This window comes from Camelus bactrianus, chromosome 12, assembly GCF_048773025.1.
Source record: "Camelus bactrianus isolate YW-2024 breed Bactrian camel chromosome 12, ASM4877302v1, whole genome shotgun sequence".
Classification (NCBI taxonomy): domain Eukaryota; kingdom Metazoa; phylum Chordata; class Mammalia; order Artiodactyla; family Camelidae; genus Camelus; species Camelus bactrianus.
The window spans coordinates 70,357,690-70,371,063 of record NC_133550.1 but is presented as its reverse complement, the minus strand read 5'-3'; the positions used below and the strand labels follow the sequence as shown (position 1 = coordinate 70,371,063).

At 48.3% G+C, this 13,374-nt stretch overlaps 1 protein-coding gene and 1 non-coding gene across 2 annotated transcripts; one reads left to right on the top strand and one right to left on the bottom strand.

Annotated features, from left to right (window-relative positions):
- Positions 1 to 71: 71 nt before the first annotated feature.
- Positions 72 to 6,029, bottom strand: KLHDC7B (kelch domain containing 7B). The gene has a single exon (XM_010957320.3). The coding sequence runs from the start codon at positions 4,791 to 4,793 to the stop codon at positions 1,167 to 1,169; it is 3,627 nt and encodes a 1,208-aa protein (XP_010955622.2). The 5' UTR covers positions 4,794 to 6,029; the 3' UTR covers positions 72 to 1,166.
- Positions 6,030 to 12,314: 6,285 nt separating this feature from the next.
- On the top strand, positions 12,315 to 12,387 carry TRNAA-CGC (transfer RNA alanine (anticodon CGC)). The gene has a single exon. It is a non-coding gene; the product is annotated as a tRNA-Ala (tRNA).
- The last annotated feature ends 987 nt before the right edge of the window (positions 12,388 to 13,374 follow it).

Below are 13,374 nucleotides of genomic sequence, written 5' to 3'. Positions count from 1 at the left end.
AGAATAAAGGGCGAAAAAGAAGCCAGCTGGGGACAAACCAGGTCAGAGGGTGGGACAGGCAGCGGTTTCAGTCGGATTTATTTACCTTCCTACAGGGAGTTCCAAAGTGGGTGAGAGGGAACATTATGTATTCAGTTCTGTGTCCTGGGCGCGCTGCTGGGTGCTCAGTATGTCCCTGTGTTTTCACAACTCTCCTGAGAGGCAGGTGTCCACCAGCCCCGATTCACAGACAAGAGAAGGGATGTTAGATGTCTCATCCAAGTCCACTCAGCTAAGAAGGGACAGAGTGAGGGCAAAACCCAGGCCTCACCTAGGAAAAGGACTGGTGGGAAGTGGAGCAGGCTTCTGGAGGGGCTAAGCAGGTGGCAGAGACCCCACAAGGCTGCGTAGGGGCATGAGCTGAGTGGTCCTGGCCAGTCTGGGCTGGGCTCTGGGCAGCAGGATGCTTTCACAGACAAGGGTTCGAGGCCCTTGAGGTCAGACAAAGGAGGGCTTTGCTTCCAGGGGAGAGCAAAGCAGGGTCCCAGAGGCCTTGGGACAGGCAGGCAGTCCCAGAGGCAAGGATGTTTTCCTGGGGACTTCTTTGCTCCTTGTTCCCCCTTCCCACCCCGTGAGGGCTCCTTGCCTGGCCTGTAGCCCCAGGGACAGAACACGAATGTGTTCCCAGTCATCTCCTTCCCTCGGCTCAGGGGTCCCCAAGGTCCTTGGTGAGCCAAGTTCTGGCCCCCGGGGACACATCAGGCTCTCGGAGCCCAAGGAGTCCCACGTGCAGATTATTTCCAGGCAGTGGGATGGTACTGTGAGAGAAGAGCTCTGCCTGGAGGAGTGTGTGAGCCAGCTGAGGTGCTGTGTAACCAGGGAGGGAAGGAAGTCACAAAGGCAGGAAACAGCCTGGGTTTGGTGGGAGGTGAGGAACCAGTCTAGGGAACCAAGGACCAGCTCCCAGGTGCAGGGAGCCTGGGCTTAGACACGGAGAGGGCTCAAGAGAGGGGAGGGGAAAGGCGTCAGGAGGCTGATTAGAACAGAAAACGAAAGTTGTCCCAGAAACAACAGCAGAAAGTTCTGGATCCCAGCCTCCTCCCTGGGCCCCACCTGCCCTGAGATCCCCCGAGGCCCCAGTGTCTCCCTGGAGAGCAGCACTGAAGTCAGGTTCCTCCCGCAAACACTCAGAGCTCTGTCTGCAGCGGGTCTGCCGGGGGCAGAGTCAGGATGAATGGGCAGAGGACCCCTTTGGTCCTCAGGGGAAAAGGCTGTAGCTCCTTGGCCTGGAACTGGGCAGTCCCCTCAAAGACTGTGAAGGTGGCCGTGACCTGGTGGTTGAGGCAGTAGATGGTGTTGCCCAGCACAGCGCAGCGAAGCGGGGCCGGGTCGGGCAGGGGCAGAGAGGCAGCCCGGCTCCAGGAGCCCGTCACCGTGTTATAACGCATCACCGCAGCGCCCACACCCCGCAGCAGGTCGAAGCGGTACAGGAAGCCCCCCAGGGCCACCATGTCACTGGACCGCCGGTGGCTGGCACTGTAGGGGCACTCGTCCCACACGTCCTTCGCGGGGCTGTATCTGAGCAAGCGGTAGAAGAGATGGCCCCCAGTGACATAGATGTCCCCACGGCAGGCCACAGCCTCATGAACCACCGGGAAGGTGCCTGCGGGGAGGGGCGCGCGGGAAGTCCAGGCGTCTGTGCGCGGGTCGTAGCGCTCCATGCTGTACAGGCACTCACCCCCAATGGCATAGAGCAGCCCGTCCAGTGCCACCAGTTTGAGCTGGGCACGGGCCTGCTGCATGGGCCGCACCTGGCTCCAGATGTTGGTCAGAGGGTTGTAGCAGAAGACCTCGTTGGAGCAGATGGCCTTGGCGCCTGATCCACGGATGCCCCCCGCCAAGAACAGGTAGTTGTGCAGGGTGCAGAGACCGCAGCCCCGAAGCGGGACCTCTGGGGGAACCTGGGTCAGGGGCCGCCAGGTGTTCTCTCTGGGGTGGAACACGTGCAGGTATGTGTGGAGAGGCGGGGGCACAGGCCCCACCGCAGGAGCCTCGGCAGCACAAGGGTGCCTTGTGAGTCCCGAGCGGCTCACCTGGTAGAGGCTGGGCAGCACGAGGACCCCCAGCACAGCCTGGCCCCGGCCAGTGCGAAGGCTCAGGATGCGCTCTCGGTCAGCCCCACTCAGCTGCCGGTAGAGGCTCGGGTCTCCCAGCACGTGCAGCAGATTGTCACTCATCAAGGCATAGGTCTCCTGGGCCAGGCCGGGCGCCCCATGCTGCTGGGCGAAGGCCAACACATCCAGGCAGCTGCCCAGGTCCCGCCACCGTGGCAGAGCCACTGCCGCGGTGGAAGCTGGGTCCCCTGCGGAGGACCTGGGCTTCTGGGGCCCCTCCACCACCCCCCAGCCCCCAGGCTTCTGCAGAAACACCATGAGTTTTTGGGCCTTCTTCTGCTTCTCCATGAGGACCTCTCTGCTGCCTGCTGGGCTGGGCCTCTCCCCTGGTGCTTGTGCTTGGTGTTGCCCTGAGGCCACCTGGCTGACCTCCTGCTCAGAGTTCTCGGATATTTCGCACATGCTGCGTTTCCACGGCCGGGGGACAGGCCTTGTAGCAGGGGATGGTACAGGCCCAGCCTGGGTCTGTGCAGGTGGCCATGAGGGGGCCCTGGGCATTGTGGCTCTGGGCAGCAGCAAGTCTGGACAGTCCTCCTCAGCTCTATCCCCTCTTGGGCCTGAGGGAGGGACTGTGGTGGGAGACTCCTTGGTCTCCGCACTGCTCTGCTGTGGTTGACCTCCAACCTCAGCCAGGCCCCCTGTGCCTGGCCCTGTGACCAGTCCGGCTGAGCCTGGCCTGTCCTCACAGCTGTGGACAGCCTCTTCAAGGGGAGAATCAGACTCTTTGTTCTCAGAGGATGTGGAAGTGCTAGGATCTCTAGGTCTCTCCAGAGCTGCCCTTGGGGCTCTCCTTTGGGGCCTCTCTTGCCTGGGGAAGGGGTGACTCCTAAGAACCATTGAAATAAGGTTTCCCCAGCTAGTTGAGAACTGCCCCTCCTGGTTGCCCTTGCAGAGAACACTGGGTTCCCGAGATGCTAGCCTTGACCCACCAGCAGGTGCAGGGGCTGTGGCTGGGGCTGGAGCTGGCGCTGGGGCAGGGGCTGCAGCTGGGGCTGGTGCGGGGGCAGGGGCTGCAGCTGGGGCTGCAGCTGGGGCTGGGGGAGAGGCTGCACCTGTGGGAGGGGCTGGGGCTGGAGTGGGCGCTGCAGTTGGGGGAGGGGCTGGCACTGCTCTGAGATTTTCATCCTCTGCAGGACTCTGGTTAACTCTGAGGGGCAAAGAGTCTGAAGGAGACAAGGTCAGAAGAGTTGGGGATACAGCTAAGAGACCTTGGTGGGGATGTGCTGTGGATGGGGAAGCTGAGGGTGGGAGGGGTTTAGAGATGCATGGAGGGGGCAAGACTGAGGGGCCCCGCAAAGGGGTGCAGCTGCGGATGTCTGGAGCTAGCTTAGCTCTGTCGGAACCACCAGCCACCTGACCTTGCAGGGATCCTCTCCCTTCGATGCTGTGGCCTCCTCGCTTGTTTGTCCCTCCAGGCCCTGAACTGAAGACAGCGTCGTCTCCAGCGCCATTAGCCCCAGCTTCTCCCACGTTGCAGGCCTCTGTGGTCCCCTGCCCTTGGGACAAGAGTGGGCGTCCCCACTGTGGCCCCTCTGGTGATGGGCCAATGGAGCCTGGGGCCTGGCTGAAGCTCCTCATGACCACCTCCCTCCGTGCCCAGGGCCAGCATTCCATGGAGGCTGGGGACCCCTGAGACTCCCTGGGGGCCAGGGTCCCAGCCTCCCTGCTCTCACCAGCTTTGGCTTCTGAGTCCAGAACTAGGACTGGGGCTGGCTGAGGTCTGCTCTTCCCACGCCCCCTCTCTAAGACATCCTTCAGGGGCCCAGTCTGTGCAGTGTGTGATGGGGGCAGCTCCCGGAGGAAAGGGAGCCCCTGGGAGCCTGCAGGGAGGCTACCGGCTGCATCCACAGCATCCCACACGCTCACCACAGTGCCCAGGCAGGCTCTGCCTCCTGAGCTGTGGCCCACCTGCCACCGCCAGCTGCCCGGGCCCCTCCCCAGTGAGCCAGGTGACCCTACACCTTGTTGCCAGGGCCTGGTGTCCTGTTCCACTGTGTGGACTGGGGCCTGGTGAGCTGGTGACTTGGCTCGGATGCCTCCTGCCTTCACCTGCACCTCCACTTCTCTGCCAGGACTCTGAGGGGTGAAGTGTATCAGGAGGGGTGTAGATGCCCCCTGTGCTTTGCTCCTACCCAGGAGGGCAGCACCTGGCCTGCGAGGCTCCCTTCCTTTTCCTCGGGGGGCTTCCGGGGTGGCATTACCATGCTGCTGTCCCAAGGCCCCTCCACTGGTCACCTCACCACGTGTGTTGGGTGGAGGTGCGGCTGTGGCAGCCAGACCTCTACCTCCCAGGAGCTCCTGATTTTGTGCCCTTGCTGCCGCCAGGCTCCCCTGGCCACATCCTGGAGGCTCTGACTTCCCCTGCCCTGAGCTGGGCCCCTTGATGCCACCACTGACCTTGGACTTTGGGGGCAGGGCTGGCCCAGTTCCTCCCACCTGAGAAGTCTGGGTCCGAGGGGCTGTGGATGCTGGTCCTGCTGCCTCCTGGTCCTGCCCAGAGCCAAACCAGTGCAAGGCCAGTGCGGTGGCGGCCACCACAGCCAGCGCCAGCAGGGTCAGCACGGCGCCATCCCAGTCGTCGTCCCCGTCCCCGTCCCAGCCCCAGCTGGGGCCGTCAGCCTCTGAGGCACCCTGGATCATGGTCTGGGCCACTGACCCAGCGTGAGGAGCCAGGCAAGAGACTGGAGGCCGCGAGCGCTGAGTGCACCACTCCTGCTTCAGGCCTGGGCTCTTTCCATGCAGATGGCATCAGTGACGCACCCTGCCCCGCCCAGAGGGCTGCCCAGTTAAGGTGGACCTGGGCTGGGGCAGTGCTCTGCTGTCCTGGGAGGTGTGGGTCTCTGTGTCTGTGCCTGGGCTTGGGGGTTTGTCAGGACGCCCCCCGCTGGAGGTGTCAGGAGACAACACAGTCGACAGCAGCTCCAGGAGCTCAGGCCCCCCACCAAGCTCCTGCCCCTTCTCTTTTTCCGTAGGTTCTAGTGGCAAATGGCAGTGTTTCTCAACACTGTTCGGGCATCCCAGCCAACTGGCTTCTGCCTAACAGACCTCACACCCCCAAGCTCGTCCCCTACGCCCCGTGTCCCTCCTCTGAGCTCGGGTCCAGCCTCAGGGGGCTCCGGCAGGGAAGAGTTACCCACAGGAAGATGTTCTCTGTAGTTTCAGCAACATGATGCGGCCCTGATGAAATTACCAGAAACCTGAGGAGACCATTCCACTGTGAGCTAACAGGAGAGGAGGGGGCTGGTCTCCCTGAGGAGGGCGTGCAGGGGTCAGGGGCATCTGTCCGCCCCAGCACAGGGATGGGCTGCTGAGGAAGTTGTGCCCTCCCGTCACCACATGCGTGACGTGGAGGCTAACACTGTTCCCCTCCCAGGGTCCACAGCAGAGCCCGAGCGGCCAAGGCTGAGCCTCCCACACCCTCGTCCAGCAGCCCCTGGACCTTCTTACCCCGAGTTCAGCAGAGATATCGAGAGTGAAAAATGAACGAAATAAAGAAAATCCAAAAGTTGTTTTTCCCTCCTCATTGGCCTGGCCTCTTGGGCCTCCCCCTGTGCCCTCTGGAAAGTCTTGACTGCCAGGTGCCACTCACACCGGTGGGGAACCCGGCCGGCTCCCATTGCCGTCACTGGGCCCTTCGGAAAGCCTGGGAGTCATCCTGGGTGTCTCATCTCAGTTCTCGGCCTTCCCTCATCCAAACCCCTCCTCGCCAGGACTCGGGCCCCTCCAGGCCTGTGTGCAGATGCTTCTGGGGGTGCATACGCCTGGCCTCCTCTCAGTGCTTGGTTTCCCAGGGACAAGCCCTGTCTCCTGCATCTTCTTCTCACTTAAGCTGAGGAGTAAGTCAGTCTTGGGACAGATGCCAGATAGGGCCCAGACATGAAAAAGAGCCTGGAGTTCCTGGGACAGAGGCAGGCCCCCCACAACACATGCTTGTTTCTTCTTCTGGGACACAGGTGCTCCCTGACGCAGGCAGCAGGCTGGCCAAGGCACACCCCTGGCTCCCAGCCTGGGCTCTGCTTATCCTCAGGTATCTCACCTACCTGCTCCTCCCAACACCCCCTGCCCAGTGTATCAGATGGCAGTAAAGGATGGAAGGGGCCCTGCCTTAAGGTGGACCTCAAGCTGGAGGCCAGCTTTCTGGACACTGCCCTGATTCTGTCCCTGTCCCAGGCTCTGCCTCCTGGTTAAGTTTGGGATCCAAAGACCTTGAGAGGATGGAGATGCACCTCCCCATTGGCCATGTGTCTCCCTGCAGCATCACCTGTCTGAGTGCCAGGCTGCTGTCAGAGAGCAGAAGTGTCCACTTGAGATAGCTTAGGACATCCTGGTGGGGAGATCACCCTAACCAACTTCACAAGGTGCAAGGACCGTGATGGGTCCTAGAGACACACAGGTGACCAAGGAAGGGTCTAGTCCCCTTCTCTACGGAGAGAAAACACCTTACCTTGTCAAAACCCAGACTGAGGGCAACCTCAGCCCTGCATGGAGAAACTCACTACTGGGAAGGTGACTAGAGACATGTTACCTCCTGAAATAGTGGGACTTCTGCCGTCTTAACTTTCCAGAGAGAGTAAAAATGTGGCACTGATGGAAAGGTGACAGAACTTCAGAAGCACACAGGATCACCCACGGAAACTGTGAGACATAAGTAATTGTCCTGGTTATGCTATGATGGCATAAATATCACAAATTCCCATTGAGGTAAAAATTAAAATCAAGAAAGTGGGTCCTGGGAACGTCCAAACTTTAGTGGCCTCCTTAGAGCTCCTTTTCCGATTGCCTGCTGAGGCAGGAATCCTGTTTCAGTCTATACAAGGAAGAGAGAGGGACCTGTGCCTATGTACCTGAAGATACTGTTTCCTCAGAGACAACACAAGCAGAGCAGGACTGGAGGCAGTCACCTGCCTGCCAGCAGCCAACACCAATGGACACTGGGGGCCTGGGAGGTGGGGAAATCCATCCACATATGAGCTGGTCCACTGCAGCACCCACAAGAAAAAGAACCCCCACTGCCTGGTCACTGAACCCCAACAAAGCTGGGCGGTACCCTGGCCCCCACTGTGCCCTTCCTGAAACATATACTGGAGGAAAAGCCTAGTGAAATGAAGACGTAATTCCACGTGGAGTGCTAAATACAAGTGAACAGCTGATATAAATAAGACAGTAGACAGCAGCAAACCCCGCCTAATGAAGAGTTTCTCTATTGGAATTTTTTAAAGGTAGGAAATACATAATCAGAAATGATATAAAACAAGGACTATAATATATAATCATATTTATGCTAAAAGCATATATTATTTTTATATATATGTTAACAAATCTAGAATAATGTTTAAGGCTTAAAAAATATAAATCTCAGATTTAATAATTACATCCAACAGGGAATACCGCTTAAGGAATCTGGCTGATGTGGGAAAAGGCTTATGCAAAAACGTTTTTAAAAAGGACAATGCAATATGATTTATAATGGAAAAAAATTAGAACATGTAAGCATTCAACAATATGGGAATGATTAGGAAGACATGCTCATGACTTTAAAGTGTGGTATTGAAAATGAATTTAAATAGTTATTAATAATATGGCTGAAAAGCTCAATACAACTATTAACAGGGAGTCTTAGAAGAGGCATAAAATAAAATATTTAAATAATGACAAAGTATAAAAAGGGAGAGAGAAGAAAGAGAGAAAGTATAATGAAGAGTCACCTCTATTCCAAGAAGAATAGTCACTGCCTAAATCTTGAGACCAGTTACTAAATTCAGTTCAAATGTAAGTTTAAATTTTTTTAGTTCTAAGTTGCTGCCACTATTTACAACATTCGGGGATTAGAAAACCTAATGTTGTAAAGATGACAACTGATGAATTACAATTCAGAGATTCGAAAGACTCAATGCATCTCAAGCAGAAATAAAAGGAAATGAATACCAAGACACAAAACAAGTGAAACACAGAAATCACAAAAGACAGAAAATCAAAGCAACCACAGAAAAAGGCAGGTTACCTAAAAGGAATGACAGCCTTACAGCTGACTTCTCAATGACAGAAAAATGGAGGCCAGAAGATGATGCAACGAAACTTTCGATGTGCTGAAAGACAATAATTACCAACCTAAAATTCTATACTTAAAAGAAATATCTTTCAAAAATGAGGCAACATAAAAACATTTTCAGACAAACACTAAGAATCTTCACTAAAGGAAATTCTAAACTATGTATTTCAGCATAAAGAAAATCATACCAGATGAAAGGATTAAGACTGATGTAACGACAGATGGGCAACCACAGCAGTGAGAATGGTAAGAAAGTGAGTGAATCTAAACAAACATTGACTCTACAAATCATGTAGAATTAAAAATATATATAATCAATGAAACCAAAGTTGTTTCTTTGCAAAGATCAACAAAATTAACAAACTTTTAGCTAGACTGACCAAGAAAAAAACGGAAAAGACAAAAATGCAGTTGGCACTCAAACAACACGGGGGTTAGGGGAACTCACCTCTGTGCAATCAAAATTCCACACGTAATTTTGACTCCCCCAAAACAGAAGACAACTACTGATAGCCTACTATTCACCGGAAGCCTTACCAATAAGACAAAGTCAATGAACACATCTTTTATGCTATATATTATATACTGTATTCTTACAATAAAGTATCTACAGAAAATATTATACAGAAAACCCTAAGGAAGACAAAATACATCCAGAATTCTGTACTGTATCAATATCATTAGTTTATCATGAGTTGTGTCATCATCTGCTTACAAGATGAGTCGTTTCTGTCAGTACTTACATCAGTATTGTGTTAGACGATACAAAACACTGTCGGTGTTACACATATTACTAAAGCTAGACATGACGAATGAGAAGATAATATGAAAATAAATTCACACTTACTTACGGGTGTAACAGTTCATGCACTGATGATGAAGCAGCAGTCATACAACTGCTTCATGGCCATCTAGTGTCATCGACACCACTGCTCACGGCAGCCCAGTCTGTACACTGATGAACGAGTCGTTATAAAACCTCTAAGGCTTGCAACATCAGTCATGTTCATAACGCAGCACTGGGAATCTTGTTACAGGCTTGAAAACCACTTACCTGTGAGGTCAGGCTGACAAACAATTTCTCCCAATACGAGAGAGAGAGAGGAATACTATATGGTAATGTAATTCTTTAAAAGCAAAGTTATAAAACAGTAAGAAAAGTAACATTACTAATTTTATGTAGAATATCACTCTCCCTATACCTATTTACAGATAGACAAATATCTACATATATTTTATGCATTCATGACATAATTTTTTCTTATTTTTTTATATTTCTAGGCTATGTAGTTCATCTGTGAGTTTTTAAATAGTGTCATAAATCTCCAAAATTTTTTCCAAAATATTTATTGGAAAAAATCTGCTTATAAATGGACCTGTGCAGTACACATCTATGTTGTTCAAGGGTCACCTGTATCTAAAACCAGAAACAAAAATGGGAACATTACTCTTGATTTTACAGGAAAAGGAAAAGGATTATAAGAAAATACTATGAACAATTATATACCAACAAATTAGATGACCTAGATGAAATGGACAAATTCCTGGAAACACACAAACTACCAAAACAGACACGGAAGAAATAAAAAATCTCAACAGATCTTATAACAAGTAAAGAGCTTGAATTAGTAATTTAAAACTTCCCAGCAAGCCCATAAGTCAAAGATGGTATCAAAAGAAAAATGAGAAGTTACTTTGGACTGAATGAAACATTCTGCAACACGTATTTCAAAACATATCAAATTACACTTTAAATATGTGCAATTTGTTGTATGTCAAATAATTATATCAAATTATTTTTAAGATGTATGAATTAATCAGAATGTAAGACTATAACTCACTTCCCACTGCTATAATGTCCATAGCTCAAAGAATCTCAGATTTCAAAGAACTGCAATCTGTTAGTAGGAAAGTTAAATTTCAGAACTGATTCACACAGTTTACTATGTTTGAATCATGCTTTGAGTTTGAAATACAAAGCTTAGGATATGTTTAAATTATAAACTGTATGCAACATAAGATCAGCCAGGTTCTAGAGGAACTAAGATAAAAGTAAACTAGGCCCACCAAGAAGCCAGTGTTCCTGGACTTTTAGAAAAGAGCATGTGAATTCTATAAATATCCTAAAATGTCTTTTATATGGTCTAGCTCTGATCAATGTTTGAGTTTATCTGGCTCTATGAAAGTGGATTCTCTTTTCAGAATTTCTTATCAAAGGCGAAAGGCACTTGAAATGTAAATCCTAGAATAAATAAAACAATGCCCCAGATAAATACAAAAAAAAAAAAAAACAAGAAACCTCCCAACAAAGAAAATTCCTGGGCCAGATAACTTCACTGGTGAATTTTACCAAACATTTAAAGTATTAAAACCAATTTTTCTGAAACTCTTCCAAAAAATTTACGAGGTGGGAACACTTCCTAACTCATTTTGTGAGGCCAGCATTACCCCCCTTGATATCAAAGCCAGGTGAAAATATCACAAGAAAAGAAAATTATAAACCAATATCCCTTAAGAATACAGATGCAAAAATCAACAAAATACTAGCAAACTAAATCCAACAGCGTATTAAAAGGACTATATATACCATGACCAGATGGGATTTATCCCAGGAATGCAAAAATGCTTCAACATAAGAAAAATCAATCAATGTAATACATTGATTAGAATACATTCATTATTAGACAGTGTTCATGTACTAGAGTACATTAACAGAACAAAGAGGGGAAGCACATGATCATCTCAAACAACAGAGAAAGACAACTACAAAATCCAATACCCTTTCCTGATTTAAAAAACAACAAAAACAACAACAACAACACTCAGCAAACTAGAAATCAAGGGGAACCACTTCAACACCATAAAGGGCATTTAAGGAAAACTTGTGGCTAACATAATGGTGAAAGATTGAAAATGTTCATTCCTCGTAAATCAAGAATAAGGAAAGAATGTCCATGTTCACTGCTGTTACTCGACATTGTACTGGAGGTTCTAACCAGAGCTATTAGTGAGGAAAAAGAAATAAAAAGGCATACAAATACTAAAGGAAGAGGTAAAACTAACTCTATTTACAGATGACATGATCTTATACATAGATTATCCCAAGGAATCAATAAGAAAGCAGTTAGAGTTAATAAATTCAGCAAAATTACAAAATACAAGATCAACATATAAAAATCAGTTGTTTGTATACACCAGCAATGAACAATCTAAAAAGAAAACTAAGAAAGTAATTCCACTTAACAATATTATTTAAAAGAATTAAATACTTGGGAATACATCAAATCAAGGACATAAAAGGCTTGTATGCTGAAAACTATAAAACACTGCTGAAAGAAACTAAAGGCATAAATAAATGGAAAGACATCCCATATTCGTGGATTGGAAGACAATATCATTAAGATGTTAATTCTATTCAAAGCAATCTTCAGACTTAAGCAAGTTCTATCAAAATGGCCATTTTTGTAGAAATGGCAAAGCCAATCCTGAAGTTCATATGGAATTGCAAGGGGCCCTGAATAGCCAAAACAGTGTTGAAAAGGAACAAAATGGGAGGAGTCACACTTCCCAAGTTCAAAACTTACTAGTAGTTCAAAACAGTGTGGTACTGGCATAAGGATGGACATAAAAACCAACGGAATATTACTGAAAGAAGTAAACCCATACATCTATGGCAAAAACTGATTTTCAACAAGGGTGCCAAGACCATTCAATGGAGAAAGAATAGCATCACCAATAAATGGTGCCAGGACAACTAGATATCAACATGCAAAAGAATGAAGTTGGACCCCTACTTCACACTGTACATAAAAATGAAATCAATACGGATCAGCAACCTAAATATGAAACCTAAAGCCATGAAACTCTTAGAAGAAAACACAGGGGTAAACCTTCACGACCCGTATTCTTGGCAGTGGATCCTTAGATATGACATCAACAAAAATGAGCAATAAAAGAAAAAATAGAAATTAGACCAACTAAATGTAAAATTTTGTGCATCAAAGGACATTATTTTAAAAAGTAACAAAACAACTTGCAGAACAGGAGAAAGTATTTTCAAATTGTGTTTCTGATAAGGGTCTAACATCCAAAATGTATAAAGAGTGGGGGGGGGGGGTCCTAGCTCAGTGGCAGAGCACATGCTTCGCATGCATGAGGTCCTGGGTTCAATCCCCAGTACCTCCATTAAAATAAATAAGTAAATAAATAAACCTGATTACCTCCCTCCCAAACAAAAAATAAATAAATAAAATATTTTTAAATGTATAAAGAACTCTTCCAACTCAAAAACAAACAAACAAAAAGACAAACAACCCCCCCCCCTTTTTTAATGGGCAAAGGACCTGAATGGACATTTCTCCAGAGAAGAAATGCAAATGACCAGCACTCATGTGAAAAGATGCTCAGCATCATTAGGGAAATGCAAATCAAAGCCACAATGAGATGCCACTTCACATCCACTAGGGTGACTATAAATTAAAAAAATAGAAAATTAAAGTGTTGGTGAGTGAGCCATGAATAGGAAAACAAAGGGCCATTAAGGAGGCTATAAGCCAAATACTTTTGTTTACACCCTCATGATCTTAGAATAGTTAAGTAATCAGTTAATACCAAAAAATAAAGCTAAATAAGTTAACAATTTTAAAAAAAATTATTGGTGAGGATGTGTGTAAACTAGAACTCTCATATATTGCTGGTGGGAATGTAAAATTGTTCAAGCACTGTGGAAAACAATTTGGCAGAGTCTGAAAAAGCTAAACATGAAATTACTATATAATCCAGCAATTTTAGGTACACATCTAAAAGAATAAAAACAGGTACGTAAATATATGTATACACACGTTCATAGCAGCATTATTCAGAATAGTCAAAAGGAAGAAACAGCCCAAATGTTCAACAAATGGATAAATAAATTGTGATCTATGCACACACTGGATCAGCCATTAAAGGAAGGAAATTCTGACACACTCTACAACATGGATAAAACTTGGAAACCTCATGATCAATGAAATAAGCCAGACACAAAAGGGCAAATATTGCATGACTTCCCTCATACAAGGTACCTAATGTAGTCAAATTCATAGAGACTGAAAGTAGATCAGAGGTTACAAAGGGCTGGGGGAGGGGAATGAGGACTTACTGTTTAGTGGGGACAGAGTTTATCTTAGCAAC

Coding starts and splice junctions, on each gene's coding strand:
- KLHDC7B (XM_010957320.3), bottom strand. CDS start 4,793: ATGATCCAGGGTGCCTCAGAGGCTGACGGCCCCAGCTGGGGCTGGGAC.